Source organism: Aedes aegypti, chromosome 3 (genome assembly GCF_002204515.2).
Source record: "Aedes aegypti strain LVP_AGWG chromosome 3, AaegL5.0 Primary Assembly, whole genome shotgun sequence".
Lineage (NCBI taxonomy): Eukaryota > Metazoa > Arthropoda > Insecta > Diptera > Culicidae > Aedes > Aedes aegypti.
Window position 1 is genome coordinate 291,988,309 of NC_035109.1, and position 20,982 is coordinate 292,009,290.

Below are 20,982 nucleotides of genomic sequence, written 5' to 3' on the forward strand. Positions count from 1 at the left end.
AAAATAACTAAAATTTTGGAAAGTTGTCTTTGACTTTAGAATTATATGTCCAAATGTCTAAAGAGAAAGTATTGTAAGGTATTTCAAAATGATTTTTGGTCTTAATTTTGATTTCTCGTGGGGGCCCCTTCATGGGGGGGGGGCGGTGCATTTGCCCCCTTGGCACCCCCTCAAATCCGGGCCTGGTTACAAGGTCAATTTATTCAAGAAATGCGTTGAAAAAGCCCAGAATAACATATTGGAGAAATGTCATTCTTCTAATAAGGTATCCTGGTCTTGGTGCTTTTGGGTTTCTCCTAGGATTCTACCGAAACATTATCCTGCAATACTACCAGAAGTTCCTCTTAGATGTGCCTCTAGGGTTCATTCCTAGACTTATTAATACTTATAGAAATGCTCACAACAGCTTCCCAAGAAGAAGAATATCCCTTCAAGAATTTCTCTATAGGCTCTTCCAGTGAATTTTGAGGGAATTTTTCCATATATTTGTGCCAGAACGTTTTCAGTTTCTTTGAAAGTTTCATCGATCATTCTCAAAAGGATTCTTCCAGAAATGTCTACAAATATAGTTTGAAGATTCTTCAAACTATTCTTTTGAGAATATCTCCAAATCCTTCATAAATTCGTGTGAGAATTTCATTTAATATGTTTACGTAAATTTCTTCAGATTCTATGATTGTTTACAAACTTTTGAAAAGATTTTCTAAGAATTACAGAGTAAATTTCGTCATGTACTACTTCATGATTTCATTCTTTTAAAAATTCTGAATTATTTACTTAAGAGACTTATGAATAGATTCCACGAGCACCTCATTAGTTAACTACGACAGAATAATTTACACCTTTATAAAACACATTCAAAATCATGTAAAATAAATTATCTATTTGTCACTCATTATAGTCTGTTGTACCTGGTTATGGGCACCGGAAAGCCCTGCGCTTGACAAAGCAAAGCAAACGTCGAATTACTAGCCTTCTTGAACGAACTGGTACTCGAGTCGGACGGAAACGTGGGAGCTTTCGACCCAATAGGTTCTAGAACGAAAATGTTTTCACATTTTCAATTTGGTATGAGTCTTACAAAATTTTAAGCTGAACAAAAAGCCTGAATGAAGGGATGATTATGAAAGAAGTCAATCGAATATAGGAATACCTTGTGATCGGAACCGGAAACGCCTGAGCTTGACAGAACAGCGCCAAAGTGGCGTTGTTAGGTTTCACGAAGGTGAACGTTTTCGAATCAAAGTTAAACGTGGGAGCTTTCGATCCAATGGGTTCTGTGGGGAAGATCGTCAACATTGTTTTTAGGTAAGTTTCTGCTCAAGTAAGTTCTAAACTGTGCCTGAATGTTGAGAATGAGTGTGATGAGGGTCCCTGAATTACCTGGTGATAGGAACTGGGAAAGCCTGCGCCTGACAGAACAGCGCCAAAGTGGTGTTACTCGGCTTCACGAACGACAGTGTTTTGTAATCAAAACTGAAGGTCGGAGCTTTGGAACCGATTGGTTCTGAAGAAGAAGGAAGCGGAATTGTGTGAGTCAACAAATGTAATAGTGTGAAACCAAAAAACCTGAATGTTGGGGAAGAGTTCTGGTTCTGTACTTCCCAGTTGATGATATTTACCTAGTAATAGGAACTGGGAACGCCTGTGCCTGACAGAACAGAGCCAAGCTGTGATTGCTAGGTTTGATGTAAGTGCTACTTCGGGCATCGTTCGAAAAGGTTGGCGGCTTTGATCCGATAGGTTCTGAAGATTGATTCAACCATACAATTGTTATAATAACTATCATGAATATACATACAGAAAATTATGCCAAGAATGAAGGGAGTTCAGCGGGTACCTTGTGATGGGAACTGGGAAAGCCTGAGCCTGACAAAACAGCGCCAAACTTGTGTTGCTCTGTTTCACGTACGTAATGCTTCTAGCATCGGACGGAAAGGTCGGCGGCTTAGAACCGATGGGTTCTGAAAGGTACAGTTCGAATGGCTTAGAATCGAAACTAGTCGAATTGCCTGAATAGTCTAGATAGATTGTACCACATAGCACGCTTTGAAAATTCAAATTGCATCTCACCTTATTATTGGAACTGGGAAAGCCTGTGCCTGACAAAACAACGCTAGACTGGTTTCACTCGCTTTAGTGTAAGACCTACTGTTCTCATCCGACGGAAAGGTAGGAGCTTTGGAGCCGATAGGTTCTACGGACAAAATGGATTTCAAAAATTACAACAAATTGCCTACAAGTCTATCAAATCACCAATCAGTTAAGAGATTCGAGTACCCTACGTGCACATTTAAAAGAAAAAACAATTACCGATACACGGGAACTGGAAAGGCTTGGGCGTTGCACAGTAGAGTCAACTGCTTCGACTGTTCAACGCTGACGACGAACACTGCCGCATCGTTATTGAACGAAGGTGCTTTGAAACCAACCGGTTCTGTAGATTCGAACGATCGTCAAATACAATCAATGATAAATGAGATCATTTTTGTACAACCATAGTTATACTATTTGATCGATAGTTGACCTGACAGTTGGGATAGGGCTAAATTTCGTGGATACCTGTAGATCGGCACGGGAAAGGCCTGGGCGTTACAAAGTAGTGTAACGTGCGTTCCTTCTGCACAATTGGCCGCATATTGAGTTGCGTCATTGTTGAAAGCTGGAGCTTTTGATCCAATTGGCTCTGCGAAAGACCACTAATTACCATTCTGCTCTACATCAAATTACCTGAAGTTTGGAGGGTTTATATTCTTGTGAAACGTTCAGAAGTATCTACCTGAAAATCGCAACCGGGTAAGCCTGTGCCTGACAAAGCAACGCTACGCTAGTTCCAACAGCCGTGTCAACGTAGTTCATCGAGTTCGTGGCAAACGAAGGAGCTTTACTGCCGATGGGTTCTGCGGATCAAATCCCACAAGAAACGTAAGACTACAAAAGCGTGGTTCAACTATTGCCTGAATCATTGGGAAGGGATCACTGTATCATCGGAACTTACTTGAAAACCGGAACCGGATAAGCCTGGGCCTGACACAACAGAGCTATACTCGTGTTGAGCGCCGTATCGAGATACGTCATAACGTTGGACCCAAACGAGGGAGCTTTACTACCGATCGGTTCTGTATTAACAAATAATTTCATACATCAGACACGGAACATTTCTCAACTGCATTGTTGGAATCGAGGGTACCCTATGTGCGAACCGTCCCTATCGTGACTTACTTGTAGATTGGAACCGGGAAAGCCTGAGCCGGACACAGTAACGCTACCGTTCCGTTGATGGAACTCCTAACGAAAGCCATCGAATCCGAAGAAAACGACGGCGATTTGCTACCGATCGGTTCTAGGGAAAGGTGAAATGCATCAATCAAAATTTGGAAGTAGAAAACACCTGATCGTTGGGATAGGGTGGGCCTGAAACCTGCTAGAATAACGATTACCTGAAAACCGGAGTCGGATAACCCTGAGCCTGACAGAGCAAAGCGATACTGTCGTTCACCGGTGCCATCATGATGGAGATTACCGTTGTCGAGAAGGAGGGAGCCTTGCTTCCAATCGGTTCTGAAAAGTCGTTACGTTAGGCTAAGAATTGCGGACTATGAAGAGGGAAGCCTGTATGTTGGAAGACAGGGTTTCTGTGTTGAGGGTGCGATTTAATGTAACAAAACAATAGTTCAATGGTCATGGATCGTAAGTTACTCATAATTCTATACGCATGATCAACGACCAATAAACATTTTGAAAGCTTAGCAGAGTGAAAATTGATCATACATTGCTTTATACTAAACTTTCAGATCGTCTACAAAAACTTTCAGTTCAACATGTTCAATTCATGTACAAATGCAAACCTTGATCTATTGAAGTCCTCTACAGCGGTGTATAACCAAGAGATGGAACATAGAACGAGCGGTTCTATCATGCATTGATAACTATAAATGTTTCAAATTGTTCAAAAAGACTTTCGAATCCTTACAAATGTTCAGAAGTAGTAATTTCTGAAAAGTTTTGAACACGATTCATACATACTACTGGCAGAAAGCGTTCCTGGAGGAACCAATTTCATAAAAAATTGAGAGAAAATTTCAGAAAGATCCATTTAGATAATCCTCGGAGAAATTCCATTAGACATACCTGCAGGAATCTTTTGAAGCCTTTAAAACTATTGAGAAACAATTCCTGGAGGGTTTTTCGAAGGATACTCTGAAAGCATTCAACCCATGCGGAAAACAACACTAGAATTTCTGGTAAAAACTACTTATGTGGGTATGAAATTCATGGAAGAAATTCTGGAGAAATTACGCGAGAATCCCTCAAAAAATCCTCGTAAGATTCGTTATGAGTTTCCAGCTTAGGAATATTTGAACGGATGCCTGGTGATATTGATAAATAAACTTTTGATAGAATTTCTGAAGATATTCCTGGAAGAATTGCCTAAGAGTTCTTAAAAAACTGCTAGAGGTAGTTTTTAGCCGAGCGGTTAGAGTCCGCGGCCACAAAGCAAAGCCATGCTGAAGGTGTCTGGGTTCGATTCCCGGTCGGTCCAGGATCTTTTCGTAATGGAAATTTCCATGACTTCCCTGGGCATAGAGTATCTTCGTACATGCCACACGATATACAAATCCGAAAATGGCAACTCAGGCAAAGAAAGCTCTCGGTTAATAACTGTGGACGTACTCTTAGAACACTAAGCTGAGAAGCCGGTTCTGTCCCAGTGAGGACGTTAACGCCAAGAAGAATTTCTGAAAATACATGAGGAATTACAGGCAGGGATAGGGTGTAACTCAAATCTCTTTCGGTGCTACACGCACTGCTTCGAGTCAACACCTTAATTTCAAAACGGGCGTGCTGGAGTAATTTATCTGCACTGCACTGCGGCTGTGTTGACTCGCACTGTGCGATAGATTGTGTGGTATCGAATTGTATCATTGAGCTCTCTCCGAGCGGTGTCACGAACACATGCGTAAAGTTGCTGGTGGAAAATACTGCCGTTTGATTTTGCTGGGAACAGCTGATCTTTGTTTATATTTTGCACCAGCAATGTTTAAGTAGTGTTGGTGACATGTAACGTGTATGTACACGAACGCAGAAACCACTATTCTCACTCTATGCGTTTCGTTCACGTGTCAAAAAACTACTTGAAGTCATACCAATAATATGTGACTGTTACTTAATTTATTACCCTCTTATGTTTCTGACTTCACCAAATATGTTCAGATCCACAGCTACAAGTTTTTGCATAGTACTTATTAAGCTTGTCCGATTTCGAAGCATATCTTCCTGAAATTTTTCTAGCGTGCATTTTTCAGCTGACTCAAAGAGATTGAAAGAGAAGTGAATGTACTTTAATTTGACTCGCACAAAAACCGATTATCTCCTGCACCTTACTTTGCGTTACTCGCAAATAATGGGAGACGCACATAAGATTTCCGCGCAGTACGCATGTTTTTTGTACAGCACTAAGGACTTGCTAGTGAAGGGATTCCTGTGAGAGCTTCTGACAATTCCTAAAAAGTATCCTGAAAGTTTGGGAACCTATCTCTAATCTGGGGGACGGACCTGGTGTAGTGGTTAGAACACTCGCCTCTCACGCCGAGGACCTGGGATCGAATCCCATCCCCGACATAGTCACTTATGACGTAAAAAGTTATAGTGACGACTTCCTTCGGAAGGGAAGTAAAGCCGTTGGTCCCGAGATGAACTAGCCCAGGGCTAAAAATCTCGTTAATAAAGTCAAATCAATCAATCAATCTAATCTACACGCAAACATTTTGTTACACACCTAACTTACTTTTTAAACCCTGCTAACACATGTTCACTCATTTTTTCCGTTCCAGTGAACCAAATATTAACATAGTTATATGAAGTATAAGAAAATCGTAATAACTTCCCACGAGAATCGCCAGATCAACTGAACTTACACAAGGAATCAACTAGATGACTGCTTGAACTAACCGACATCCTCAGTGTATAAGTGTTGGTGATCTTCCATTTTCAGGCAACAACGGCGCCTGTCACGTCAGAATGCAGGCCAATGTGTGAAAGGTGGGGGAATTGTTGTTGCATTTAAAATTGGCCTCGGTGGACCGGGTACACCCCTGCATCATGCGGGAAGGTATAGGGGTAAGGTAATTTAGAGAGGATTGCCTTTGGTTAGCAGGCTGCCTATGTATCAACCGTGATTTCGTGACAAAAAAAACTTTGTGGTATACCTGTACAAATTATTTAAATAATCTATAGAAAACTTCAAAACTCCATGATAAAGTTCAAAACGGAAATTTAAGAAAAATCCGGAATAATCTGTGAACATTTCCGTTTTTGAAGGGATCTTTCTCATAAGAGTTTGAGAAAATCCCAGAAGAATTCATTGAAAGAATCCTCAGAGAAATTTTTAGAAGAAGGAAGTTTTGGAGGAATTTCTGGTGGAATTCTTAGAGAGTTTCTCGAAGATTGAAAGAAAAAATCCTGGAAACACATGAAAAATTCCATGAAAAGGTAATTTCTGAGCAATTCTTAAAAAAATATTCAAGGTCGATAAGCAATCCCTAATCCTTTGTACGTTTAAACTTTGCTACACACAGAAGCACACCCCTGATTGAATTTTGAGAAAATTAAGAGTATCTCTCACCTATCGCTCTCTGTAACATTCATGATCCGCAACACATCATGAGAGTCCGTTTATCGTCGACTGCTCCTGCTCTGATCATATCTGGGGGATAACAGTGCATGATTAAACCCATCTAAACAAGCTCCAAACCTGGAGTCACTATTGCTATAGGATGTTCAGGGATTGTTTATCATACCAATAAAGAAAAAACACATACCCAAATTTGTAAATAAGCGAGAAAATGGGTTTTTTCATCGCTCTCGTTTACTGCTACTATTTATCAGACTTAATACAACTTACGAAACATTGCCGATCATGAACCGATACAGATGCGATGTTTTTCTTCGCTTGCTTTGATCGTGCTTCGAAGTCAGTTGAGCACGAAGTCTGCAATGCTTGGTTAAAATTATATACCTACTTTGAAGTTTTTAAAATATTGTGAATGTGTGCTAAGTTACGGCTCGGTAGCTTAGTTGGTAAAGCGCTCGTCTAGCATACAAGAGTCTTGGGTTCAAATTCCAGTCGAGCACGTGGATTTTTTTCATAATCTCACCCATAATTTGTCCATCTTTACCACGCGTAATGGGTTGAATAATTTAATAACCATGCGGATTGAATTACCGAACAGCTCAATATAAGCGTCAATTTATATTAGAGTGTTATTGCCTCTCTGTAGTAGTCGTGTCGTCACTTGAGTGAGAACGACACGTTGATAGCCTTCCCACATCTTTACTCTTCCACAATACAGTTGTTGTGGAAGCGATGTAGGTACGATAGGCAAACAGTTTCAACACTAAATAAATCGCACTCGCTCTTTCCGCGTGTGTAATAACATGAGATGGATGGATATTGGTTATGAAAGGGGTCCGCGTGGTCTGTAGGGATTTGAATTCTAAACTTGTAACCAACTCAGTTATTGGGTTACCAAGTGGCTCGGTAGCTTAGTTGGTAAAGCGCTCGTCTAGCATACAAGAGTCCTGGGTTCAAATTCCAGCCGAGCACGTGGATTTTTTTCATAATTTCACTCATAATTTGTCCATCTTTACCACGCGTAATGAGTTAATTAATTTCATATGTTTGTATTTATTATCACTTGTGCCACTATAGGAATACATGTCCCTACAGTAGCACTATTTCTAATTTCTGTTCCTATAGTAGCACTAGCATCACGGCGTTGGCAAAATACTAATCAAAACCGTATTTTTACAAAGCTTTTATATTTTTTCTTCAAAGTGTGGATTAAAAGCTTTCGTTTGATGTAAAAAAAATTCTTAATTCATTAATTATTTCGTATAATAAAAAATAATTTCTCTCAGTAGTGCTACTATAGAAACAATAGGTTTACTATAGGAGCAAGGGAGCTCAAATTTTAAGCAAAACTAATTATTTCGATCATTTTTCTAACTAAATCAAGCTGTGTATCAATGGTACTTAGATGAATAGCTCCTGACCTTCATGTCGAAAAATATTTTGAAAAGATTTATAGAAAAACGGCCGTAAAAAACCACTAGTGCGACTACAGGGGACTGTCCACTAAGGGAACACTGACCCTATATATTTTTATAAGACCGATGTGTACTTTATTCTGGACAGTACAGTAAATTAATTAATTATCCTGTAGAGAAGTTTGAGAAATTTACTCGTAAATTCGATATTCAAAATCGAGTGTTTGTAATATGAATCATATTTGCAATTTGAGACAAAACGGTATCTGGATATAAACTCCTGGTAGAATTTCTAGCAAATCAAATTGAGCAAAATGTTGAAGTAATTCTTGGCAGCAACTGTACAATTAGATGATGAATACTTGGAAGACTTAGAAATCCACCTTTTCAGTATTCCCTGGTGAAATCTTTGAAGAAAACTTGAGAGAAATTCTTGGAAAAACTTATGTGAAGGTTTATGGGATAATTGTTGCGAGGATAACAATTATCCCATAAACTTTTCCTGGCAAAAAATCAGGAATCATCTTTCTTTCTTGAGTAGAAACTCAAGTAGCAGGGCTGGTAGCGACTGATTGCCATACCATTAGGACAAATATTACTGCTACTGAATGTATATTTCTCGCATAATTCCTGATCTCGCCTTAAAAGCCATTGGTAACCAGGTGTGTAGCTTATTTTTACTGAGCAAACGAATGAATTTACACGTTCTTGGACTATATTACGATGAAGAGAGGATCCTTTTCTATCTCCTAGTGGTGATAGTTTTTATATTGGTCTATTCATTTGCTTAATAACAACGAGCTACACACTCGGTTACCAATGGCTTTTAGGGCGAGATCAGAAATCATGCGAGATTTTTCATTATTTTCTCCGGAAATTGACTCAGGTATTTACTCAAAAATTTCCTTCAAATATAATTCCAAAGATTTCTTCAGGTGTTTATTTAGTGATTTTTACGGATTACCTAAAGAATCCCTCCAAGAGTTTAGTTTTAGATACATACAGAATTTTTCACAGAAGTTGCCTCAGAGATTCCATTAAGAATTCCTCTAAAGATTGAATTAGATATTTTCCTAAATTCATCAATTCAATGATTCTACCATCGTTTTCTCTCAGAGTTCGTTTAGAATAACTTCTAGAATTCAACAAACTTTTTCCAAGGGATTTTCTACAAAATTGTCATTTGGCATTTCTTTAACATTTCAATCAAGAAGTTTCTCTAAGGATACCTTTAGAAATCACATCAAAGATTTCTCCAGGAATTCTTCTAGAAGTTCTTTGAGAAATTTATCAAGGGCGACTTGAAATATGTTTTCAGAGATGTTTCCAGGTTTTTTTTTCAGAAATTGTTGAAGTTTATTTTAATCCGGGAAGTATTTTAAAAGGAAATCCTTTAACAACAACTGATGAAAATTAATTAAGCTCAAAAGTAACATTGTACAATGTTACAATGTTACGTTGATTAAATCGAACAGCCACAGACAAACAGACGTAAGAGCTTGGACAATTATCAATTTTAAACATAGTCACGCGAGCAATAATGCCCAATGCTAAAAGTCTTGTGGTTGGCGAACCGGTAACTAGATGGCAATAGTGCGCAAACGTTAAACTCGCCGTGAGTGAGCCATTGGCCAACCACAAAATGTTAGAATTGAGCGCTATTTTGCTGTACGAAGAAAATAATTCAAGTGTTACGTCAGCGTGTCTGTGTCACAAGGTTCTCTAAAAGAAATCCTGAACTCTTGAGGAAATCATATAGGATTTCCTAGTTAAACTACTAAAATAATTCAAAACAGGAAGAGTATTTAATATTTCTCTTTAATCTTAATTCTGCTCTTAGTAATATTTCCTCGAATTTTGGAAGAATTTATGAAGGGCTGTGAAATGGTGAGCCGACAACTAGGAAGGAGCGTCCAACATAGCTCTGGTCCTCACAAGTTCTTACCTCACGCTTCCATGGGTCAAATGATGACAAATACCGCCAGCTAAGGGTTGCGTACTTAGTTGGTAGTGCAGCCTGGGCACTGTTGTCCTTCTGACATCAGCTAGAGTGGGGAGGTGCGTCTCGAGCGTCTGTCCACCAAGGAGGTGCGGCTCAAACAGCGTCTGTTCTGGCATCCAGCGGCTGAGTATGAAATGCTGTATCACGTCAGCTACACCTAAGGTGGCAGCCCCACCATCGTGATGTAGGTATCGCGACCCTGGTAAGGTAGCATATCGAATTTCTTACCTACCACGAAAAATGGAGAAAGGAGAAATAACGAACGATATTTTCGGCAACCGACCTGGCAACGAAAAAAGGACTATGATTGGAAACTCGGTACCTGGAATGTCAGGACGTTAAATGAACCCGGACGAGTGAGCCTTTTGGCTCGTGAATTGCAGAAGGTTGGAGTGAGCGTGGCTGCTATTCAGGAAGTAAGATGGCCTAGAACTGGAGAACGTGAATTCAGGGCGGTAGATCCTGTCGCCAACACAGCTTTCAAATACAACATCTACCATAGTGGCAGCGATAAGGCAGAGCATGGCGTCGGATTCATTGTGATCGGGAAGCAGATGAAGCGTGTTATGCGGTGGAAACCGATTAATGAACGAATCTGCGTATTGAGGATACGGGGCAAATTCTTCAACTACAGTCTGATCAACATCCATGCGCCGACAAACGATAAACCCGACGACACGAAGGATGCTTTTTATGATTGTCTCGACAAGACCTACGGAGAGTGCCCAAAACATGACGTAAAAGTTGTTATCGGGGATGCCAACGCTCAGGTCGGAAGAGAGGATTTTTTCCGCCCTATAATTGGTACGGAGAGCCTTCACTCCGCCACCAATGACAACGGCCTAAGGCTAATAACTTTTGCTGCAGCTTGAGGGATGGCCATCAGCAGCACCTACTTTGCACGCAAAGACATCCGAAAGCACACCTGGATGCACCCAAATGGCGAGCTCTGCAATCAAATAGACCACGTTTTGGTGGACGGTCGGCATTTCTCGGATGTCATCGATGTGAGGACCTTTAGAGGCCCAAAAATCGACTCTGATCACTATCTTGTTGTTAGTAAAATTCGTGCACGGTTGTCTACCGTGGCGAACACAAGAACACAGCGACCGTTGCGTTTCAATATCCAGCGCTTATCAACAGAAGGTGTAGCAGACGAGTACCGCCGGAAGCTTGATGAGTGGATAAGGCGATACAACGTAGGCGAAAACGACCCAGAAACGGTTGGTTTGATGAGAAGTGCCAGAATGTGACGGATGAGAAGAATGTTGCCAGAAGTCGGATGTTAGTGTCTGGTACCCGGCAGAATAGAGAGCGATACAAGGAAGCTAGAGCAGCCGAGAAACGAATTCACCGCAGAAAGAAAAGGCAGTATGAAGAAGACATCATTACTGAGGCGCAAAACAGCATCGAACAAAACGATATGCGGAGATTTTACGAAACTGTCAATGACGTACGAAGAAAAACTGCGCCGTCTCCCGTCATGTGCAATGACCGCGAAGGTAACTTGCTGACAGACAAAATCTTGGTGGCTGCAAGGTGGAAAGAACACTTCGAGCAATTGTTGAATGGAGAGAACACGAGCGCGTCTGAGAACAGATTAATCATCAGCAACGATGGACAAGCTGTGGAGCCCCCGACGCTAGATGAGGTTAGAAGAGCGATTAAGGAGTTGAAGAACTGTAAGGCTGCTGGAAAAGACGAGCTCCCGGCCGAACTTTTCAAGCACGGTAGTGAGCAGCTGTACGAAATACTGCACCGTACTCTGTTAAGGATATGGGAGGAAGAAGAATTGCCTGCTAGCTGGCTGGAGAGCCTCATCTGCCCTCTGTATAAGAAGGGCCACAGATTGGAGTGCGCCAATTACCGAGGAATAACGCTCCTCGATTCGGCGTACAAAATAATGTCGCGTGTTCTGTTCAACAGATTGAGACCGCTGGAGGAGTCCTTCATCGGCGAATACCAAGCTGGTTTTCGTGAGGGCCGATCAACGACGGATCAAATGTTTACCTTGCGACAAATCCTTGATAAGTTTCGGGAATACAACTTGCAGACTCATCATCTGTTCATTGATTTCAAGGCGGCGTACGATTCAGTAAAGAGAAATGAGTTATGGCAGATAATGGTAGAACACGGTTTTCCGGCGAAACTGATTAGACTGATTCGTGCAACGTTGGATGGATCGAAATCAAGTGTGCGGGTTGCGGATGAGACTACAACCTCCTTCGTAACCTTAGATGGATTGAAGCAAGGAGATGCGCTTTCGAACCTTTTGTTCAACATTGCTCTCGAAGGAGCTATAAAGAGAGGGGCGTGCAAAGAAGTGGTACCATCGTCACCCGGTCGCATATGCTCCTGGGTTTGGCGGACGATATCGATATAATCGGAATTGATCGTCGAGCCGTAGAAGAGGCATTCGTGCTTTTTCAAAGGGAGATTGGACTTACCGTCAACACCAGCAAAACTAAGTACATGATCGCTGGTAGACAGCGTGATTCCAATCGTGACGTTGGTAGTTAAGTGGTGCTAGGTGGTGAAAAATTTGAAGTAGTGGAAGAATTTGTGTATCTTGGTACTTTAGTGACGTGCGATAATGATGTTACCCGCGAGGTGAAAAGGCGTCTTGCAGCTGCGAATAGGGCTTTTTACGGGCTCCGTAACCAGCTTAAGACCCGTAGCCTGCAGACGAAAACAAAATTCGCGCTATATAAGACTCTTATCCTTCCGGTTGCTCTATACGGCCATGAATCCTGGACGTTAAAAGAGGTCGACCGGAAAGCGTTTGGAGTTTTTGAGCGTAAAGTGCTGCGGACAATACTCGGCGGTAAACAAGAAAATGGCATCTGGCGGCGTCGCATGAATCATGAGTTGTACCAAGTATATAAAGAAGTGGATATTATCAAGCTCATAAAACACGGCAGGCTGCGTTGGGCTAGTCACGTGGTACGAATGCCGGAAGAACGACAAGCAAAAATAATATTCAGTAGAGAACCCGGACGAGGCCGTCGGATTCGTGGTAGGCCGCGTACACGTTGGCTTTTTGCAGTTAAAGAGGACTTAAGGGCACTTAACGTTCAGGGCGACTGGAAGGGATTGGCTCAGGAGCGAGCCCAGTGGAGAAGAATTATCCATTCGGCGTAGATTCAACGTAGCGGATTGTAGCCCATCAAGTATCAAGTATCAAGTAAGTATGAAAGATTTCGGATGAATAATTGTAAGAATTCATATAAAATGCCTCAAAGGATATATGGAAATACTAGTGTTGGAGTTGTTGCAGATCTTTCTGCAAAAATCGCTAAACATTTTTTTTCGAAAACTCTGAAATGAACCATTGCAAATTATCTTGGGATATTTTTTGGAAGATCTCCTAAAATAACAACTGGGGAAATCGGTGGAAGAATTAGTCAAAAAATAGCTGGAGGATATCCTGAGATATTCGTTTGACTATTACTGAAGGTAGAAGCGTTGAAAGAGCTCCTAGTGCAGATTCAGTAGAAATTTCACTAAGCATTCCTTGAGACATCGCTTTTGACAATTGGTAAAAAAAAGTCCTTGGTCCTAGTCCCTCGTGAAGAATACTCGTTATGCTTAAAATACCACAAGCCATACATTGACTTACATATTTAGTGAAGACTTGCATTTCTTCCTACTGAACCACATCAACTAACTTTTCAAAGGACACTCATCTCCAAAGATTCTAGGATGATCAACAATTAGTGGGATGACTCTACACAATGAAGTTTTTAGAAGGTTTCAAATGCCTGTTGAATTCTGGGAACATTTCACACAACTGTTTGGAATACATAGTGCTTCGAAAGACCTGGAGATCCATGTTTCAAGATATTCTAGAGGTATGATGACTATCAAAAACATTACGAGGTGTATCAATAAGATTACTCCAAACGCATTATATTGAACGATATAAATCGAGCAAATGTTTTCAACTCTATGTAGTTCAAGTCCTACCTAAATACTGGAACCGGAAAAGCTTGCGCCTGGCAAGTGAGTGCAACAGTGCTGTTGAACCCTACGCGCACCACAGCAATTGCTTCCGACGAAAAGGAAGGCGCCTTACTGCCAATTGGTTCTAGAAGAATAAATGGCATACACAGAATCTATTGAGATTATTTGAAGATTGCCAAAGCCTGCGACCTGAACAGTGGGATAGAGTTATTTGCACTCAAATTTTGAAACTAGACTTATAAACAACAGGAACTAACTAGGGAATTAGTGAAGATTGCCTACCTAATCACCGGAACGGGGTAAGCCTGTGCCTGACAAGTAAGCGCAACCGTCATATTCAACCCCACTCGAGGTACGGCAATGGCGTCCGACGAAAATGAAGGCGCCTTACTGCCAATTGGTTCTGTAAGATGAAATGTTTCATGAAGAAAATCGTTGGGAACCCATGATGACCTGAACACTGGGATAAAGTTTCATCAACCTAAAACGGAAAAAGGCTAGGCGTACCTGAAAACCGGAACTGGGAAAGCCTGCGCCTGACACGTTAAGGCCGTACTAGAATTACTGTGAGTACGAACCGCTACGGTTACTGCATCGTTCGAAAACGAGGGCGATTTGCTACCAATGGGTTCTGAAACAATGTGGATCATTTTGCAGCTTTGAAATATTGTTGTGATTACCATGTGAAGCCTGAATGGAACCCAATTTTGCATGTTCTTTGAAAAACTTTCAAAATTAACTTACGTCCAGGGCATTACCTGAACACCGGAACGGGAAAAGCCTGCGCCTGACACGTCAAAGCTGTACTGGTATTCTCGTGCGTACGGACACCCATCATAACGGCTTCACTGGCAAACGACGGAGACTTGCTACCGATTGGTTCTGAGAGGAGTAAAGAGCGAGAAGTTATCCAGAAATCAGAATGTAACCCAAGTAACAACTATCCCACTATTTCGCCTTTCTGGGCTTATAGGGCTATTATACCGCTAACATAGAGCATATCAGCTGTAAAATAGCACTATATTAGCACGAAGGACGAATGGATGTGCTATTTGGTCACATGGGAATCGTTTTCTTTTTCAAATTGCCCCTGGACATTACGTTGGGATAGGGTTACCTGAACGAAGCCACCGGATAGGATTGGGCCGGACAGAAGAGCACAATACTGGTGTTGCAGCGGCGTTCTAGCCAGATTTTCTTGCTATCGATCGACAGACCTGGCGGCTTGGCACCGATCGGTTCTGAAAGTGGACACGAAATCGACCAAAACGATTTAAAGCTGTTTTCCGAGTTTACGACGAGTTCACCCGAATAGTTGGAACAAATTGACTGAATGTTGGCACGGAGAAAATCTCACCTAAAATTTGGCGCGGGGAATCCCTGTGCCAGACACAACAAGGCGGTATCCGTGCTGGGATTGACCTCTACCGGTTTCTGCATTAACGATGGTGTTTTTGGTGGAGTGCTTGAGATGGGTTCTGCAATAGTTACCAACAGTTTGAGAAACCCTGATTAACTTCAAAATGCCGAGAATGTTGGGATAGTAGACCAATATGAAAAATGTATTGTATAACAAGTTATGTCGCTATACCTGAAAACGGGAACCGGGAAGGACTGGGCCGGACAAAGCATGGTGACATTATCATGTGACTTCACAAGTAGCTTTCGGCTTTCGTCACCGGAAGTCAGTCTAGGAGCAACGCTGCCAACTGGTTCTGTTGGATTGTGAATTGAGATTTACAATTGTAACCAACGATGACAAACCACAGAGAATAGCAATGCTGAATGATGGGATAAGGACCTAACAACTGATTAGGTATAAGATAATGCAGTCAGTAAGAGAGAATCAAAAAAATCAACCTTTATGTATTTCTCATCTAACTTACAATAACGCCCTAAAAGCCATTGGTAACTCCGTGTGTAGCACGTCGTTTCTGAGCAAATGAACACTCTGAAAAAATCTAAACTAAATAGTTTAAATGTCACACTAAATCTCTATTCGCCTGGTTGACAACGACCTCCGTATTCAAGGCGGTAAAACTGGCCTAGTATAACTTAAGTTTATCACCCGAGCAACACACATATTATAATTGTGTATTATCAACTTATACATGACTAATTTTGGTCATATATCAGTTGATATTACACAATTATGACATGTGTGTTACTGGGGCAGAGACATGTATAGCTTTGATTTATATACGCCGGGATTATCTTTTTGTGGTTGATTGTTTCTGAATTTATTCCTATTATTCTTATTTGATTCCCAGAGTAAAAGTTGGTTTTCATGGCTAACTCGATAGTTCCTTGGGTCGCAGTTGCACTGGTTTTATGTTCTGTAACTCGATACCTCCTTAACTCGATGGTCCCTTCAATATCGAGTTAGGGAGAGTTGACTGTAATAACAAAATCGGGAAAAATTTCCAAATAGTCTATGCTTAATAGCATTTTTCACAAGCATCGGATTGCGACCTCTGGCGATTTTCTTTGCAAAAGTAAGTTTTCCCATAGCAAATCTCATGCAAAATTTGAACAGCTGGCGCTAAAATATACTTTCACCGATCGAGCTGAAATTTTGCACAGTTGTTATGGGACCTAAATACAATCCAAAAAGTGGACTGGAGCGAGAATTTAAATTTTTCATATAACCGTGTCCATCTACCAGAGCTGCGGCAACACACATGAGCTGGAAACAGCTTTTATAGTGATTCAAACTCGATATTCAAAGGCGCGTAATCGTTTTGATCGATGGACGGCACTTCTGCGACAAATCCCTCGTCAGAACCTGTTGTGGCGCTAATATTGACTCCAACCACTACCTGGTGATGGTGAAACTGCGCCAAAAACTATTTGTCATGTACGGTACTGACGCCCGCCTCGGTACAATCTAGCGCCACTGAAACAACCAGATGTCGCCAATACGTATGCGCAGCATCTTGAGGCAACGTTGCCGGATGAGGGAGAGCTCGATAGGGCCCCTCTTGAGGACCTCTCTGCTGGAGGACCGCCAAAGCAGCCAAATTGAGCAATTTTTAAAGGAATTCCTGGAGGAAAAACCCGGAATATTTTTTGCAGAAAATCCCCGGAGAAGTTTTTGGGGGATATCTCCGGAAGAATCATAAAAATCCCCGAAGGAATTTGTGTAAAAAAGTAGTTCTTGATATCCCCGGAGGAATCCTTGAAGTACCCGGAGGAATTCCTGGAGGAAATTCTCGGACCAATTCCTTGAGGAAATCTCCTAAGGAATTCCTGGAGGAAATTCCTGGAGAAATTCCACGTGCAATTTTCAGATAAATTTTTGGATGAATTCGTTGAAAAAATCCTCAAAGGAGTTTTTTTATGAAATCCCAAAAGGAAATCCTCGAAAGAATATCTGGACAAAATCCCCAGAGGAATTCCTGGATGAAATCCTCACAGGAATTGTCGAGGGAAATTCTCAAAGAGAACAAATCCCCGGAAGTTTTTTTGGAGGTAATTTACGGAGGAATTTTTGGAGGAATTCCTGGAGGAAAGCCCAGGAACCATTTCTACAGAAAATCCCCGGAGAAGTTTTTGAGGGAAAATCTCCGGAAGAATAATTGAAATCCTCGAAGGAATTCGTGTAAAAATGTAGTTCTTGATATCCCCGGAGGAATCCTTGAAGTACCCGGAGGAATTCCTGGAGGAAATTCCACGTGCAATTTCCAGATAAATTCCTGGATGAAGTCTCTGAAAATTCACCAGGAGAATTCCTGGACGAAATCCTCGGAGGATTTTTTTAATGAAATTCCCAGAAGAAATCCCCGAAAGAATATCTGGACAATATCCCCAGATAAATTCCTGGACGACATCCTCGCAGGAATACTTGGGGGAAATTCTCAAAGGGACCAAATCCAATTTTAGGAGGAATTCCCAGAGGAAGCCCGGGAATAATTTATGCAGAAAATCCCCGGAGAAGTTTTTGGGGGATATCTCCGGAAGAATCATTGAAATCCCCGAAGGAATTCTTGGAAAAAAGTAGTTATTGATATCCCCGGAGACTTCCTTGAAGTTCCCGGAGGAATTCCTGGAGGAAATTCTCGAACCAATTCCTTGAGGAAATTTCCTAAAGAATTCCTGGAGGAAATTCCCTGAGAAATTCCACGTGAAATTTCCAGATAAATTCCTGGATGAATTCTCTGAAAAAATCCCCAGGAGAATTCCTGGACGAAATCCTTGGAGGATTTTTTAATGAAATTCCCAGAGGAAATCCCCGAAAGATTATGTGGACAATATCCCCAGAGCAATTCCTGGACGACATCCTCGCAGGAATTCTTGGGGGAAACTCTCAAAGGGACCAAATCCAAATTTTGGAGGCATTTATGGAAAAAATATGGAAATCTCTAAAATAATCTACTCTTATTATTTCAGAGTTCTCAATTAGTTACAAAACAAATCAGATTATCACAAATAGTATCTCAAGAGTAAGAGTATAACATAGTGAAAAACAATTTTGAAATTATCTTAAACTTTCCCGCAATTTCCAGATATTACCATTTGACACCATAAGAATTTGATATTACTTCCAATTATTTCATTGGGCACATAACTTATTGCAAAAACTATATGTATTCACATAAAATTTAGAAATATTCAATGAATTTACCGAAATTTTCAAACTCTCTTCAATGGAACAAAATTATCCCAGAAAAACCAAGCACAAAAAGTAATTTAAAAATGTTGAGAAAATGTTACCTTATTTACAAACACTTCGATACAATACAAATATTAATCCAAGACTCTCATGTAAACAGAAAATATATCAGAAATAATTCTAAGAATTTCTGAAAATGTTGTAAACATTCCTTTATAACAAATAAATTATCAAAAAAAAATTGCTTTCACAAATAATTTCAGAATTCTTCCAAAGGTCCCTCGCATAAAAATATAACATTGCGGAAAACGTTTTTGTCTCAAGCACCAAAAAACCGCTAATTACTAACTCAAATATTATCTCATATTTTTCAAACATTTATAGATAAAAAAATTATTCCTCCAACTTTCCTACGTATAAAAAATATATATTAAAAAAATCAAAGTTGACAACATTTTTCAAATATATCCATTTGATCTGCTAAGTATCAGAAAATTGTATACATAATCAATATCAGAATTCACCGATATTTTTTTCTGAGTATTGAAAAATAATCTCATAATTCAAACAATTTTTTAATCCTTACCGACAATCTCCAAATTCATCGCATTTTTAAACAATTTTATTTCACACAAATATAGTTCCAAAAATATTTTTTATTGGAAAAAACCAATTGCGTATTAATAAATAAATGAGCACAAATATTCCCCTAAAAATTTAATATATTTGCAAATAACTATGAAATTACCTCAGATAGAAGAAGAAGAAAGAATCTCAGAATCTGGAAAGAATACACTATGAAGATTATAACTACACCGTCTGATCCATTGTCACTCTCATTGACGGTAGTTTTTCAGTAGGAAACGTCATAACCTTGCTTTAGCTTTGATCACCGTTTACTTAATGGTTTTCAGTTTATTGGTGCTTTTCGGTGATTTCAGTGATTCACCGAAAAGCACCAATAAACTGAAAACCACCCCGAAACGTCATAACATTTCATACAAAATTGAAGATTTTCAAAAAGAGCTTTATTAGTTTGAATATTCTTCCAGATGATCTGCCTATTCACAACAATGTTCTCAACAAATAGAAATATTCGCCTGATCCATCACTATTGTTTCTGATTGTTTTTTTTTTTGTTATTCAACATTTTGACATTCATAGTTCAAGCATATGTTGCCAAATAATAACCAATGTGGTAATCATCGCATTATAACATGATAACTTTTTGATAAGTTTTGATTCGAGCACTTCATAACGTGTACTGCTAAACGCACCGCAACAGTAAACAGAGAGCCAAAGGGACAGAGTGATTCCTAACCGCATAGGGTTTCCAAAATACTATTGGTTCAATTCATGTTTACCATAATCAAATGAAAATAAAACAGATTGGTACAATGCAAAATATGAGTATGGTTATATTTTATAATTTATTTGAACATATTCAGTGTGTAAGCTGTGCTTTCATATCATTGTTCATAACAAGATCATACCAACAGAAATGTAGCTGAATAATAAGTGATCTTGTGCTGGTTACCCTACGCCCAAATGCGATCATTGGTGCTCTCGCATTTTTCAGGCTCGGAGAAAATGAGAGAATGTTGTCTCTCAAGTTCGGAGAATATCCTCAAAATTTTGAAAATTTTCCTGGTTTTAAATCGTGACTACTCAAAATTAAAAGCATGTACACCACTTTTTATTAAACCAAAATGAACATAAATACAAAACGCAGGCTTACTCGAGCCGGTTTTTCGATAAATTGACTCTAAATATTTAAAAAAAATCAAACAACGGTGGTTAGTCCCCAAAAATTGACAGTAAAAAGTTATGCTCTTTAGGTTCGTATTCAAATTTGGTTGAAGCCTGAATTATGAAATCTTCACAAAATATTCTAAGAAAGATTTCGAAGAGCTCCTCGGTCGGAAATTAAGATATTCTGAGTAGGATTCGAGAAATTCTATTCCAATCACTGAAAATTTCAAAATCCTCTCTCGCGCGAGAAGCGTGACCTCAGACCTTAACGACACTGTTGAAAGCATTATCGGATACGTGGAACGAAGTCGAGAAACGATTAATTCTACGAGGAATGCCAAAAGGTTTTGGAGGAGAAGAATGCAGCGCGGGCTGCAATGCTGCAGCATGGTATGCGACAAAACGTGGAACGTTACCGACTGAAGCGGAAACAGCAAACCCGTCTATTCTGGGACAAAATTCGTCGCCTGAAAAAGGCGGAATTCCAAGAGATGGAGATGCCGTACCGCAAGTTCTATCAGAAGCTCAAAGCATTCCGGAAGGACTTCATACTGCGAGCTGAAATGTGCCGGGATAAAGATGGGAGCATCTTGGCGGGCGGATG

At 40.2% G+C, this 20,982-nt stretch overlaps 1 protein-coding gene across 43 annotated transcripts in view; it reads right to left on the reverse strand.

The window, feature by feature from the left end:
• The window catches only part of LOC5573626 (Down syndrome cell adhesion molecule-like protein Dscam2), a 302,956-nt gene that overhangs the window by 162,836 nt on the left and 119,138 nt on the right, over positions 1–20,982 (reverse strand). Inside the window, exon 6 of one of the 43 annotated variants that reach the window (XM_021849857.1) lies at positions 1,623–1,746. The exons of the other annotated variants lie outside the window; for them this stretch is intronic. Within the exon in view, the coding sequence (XP_021705549.1) occupies positions 1,623–1,746 (124 nt within the window). The remainder of the gene's footprint in view (positions 1–1,622; positions 1,747–20,982) is intronic. 43 annotated transcript variants of the gene reach the window in all.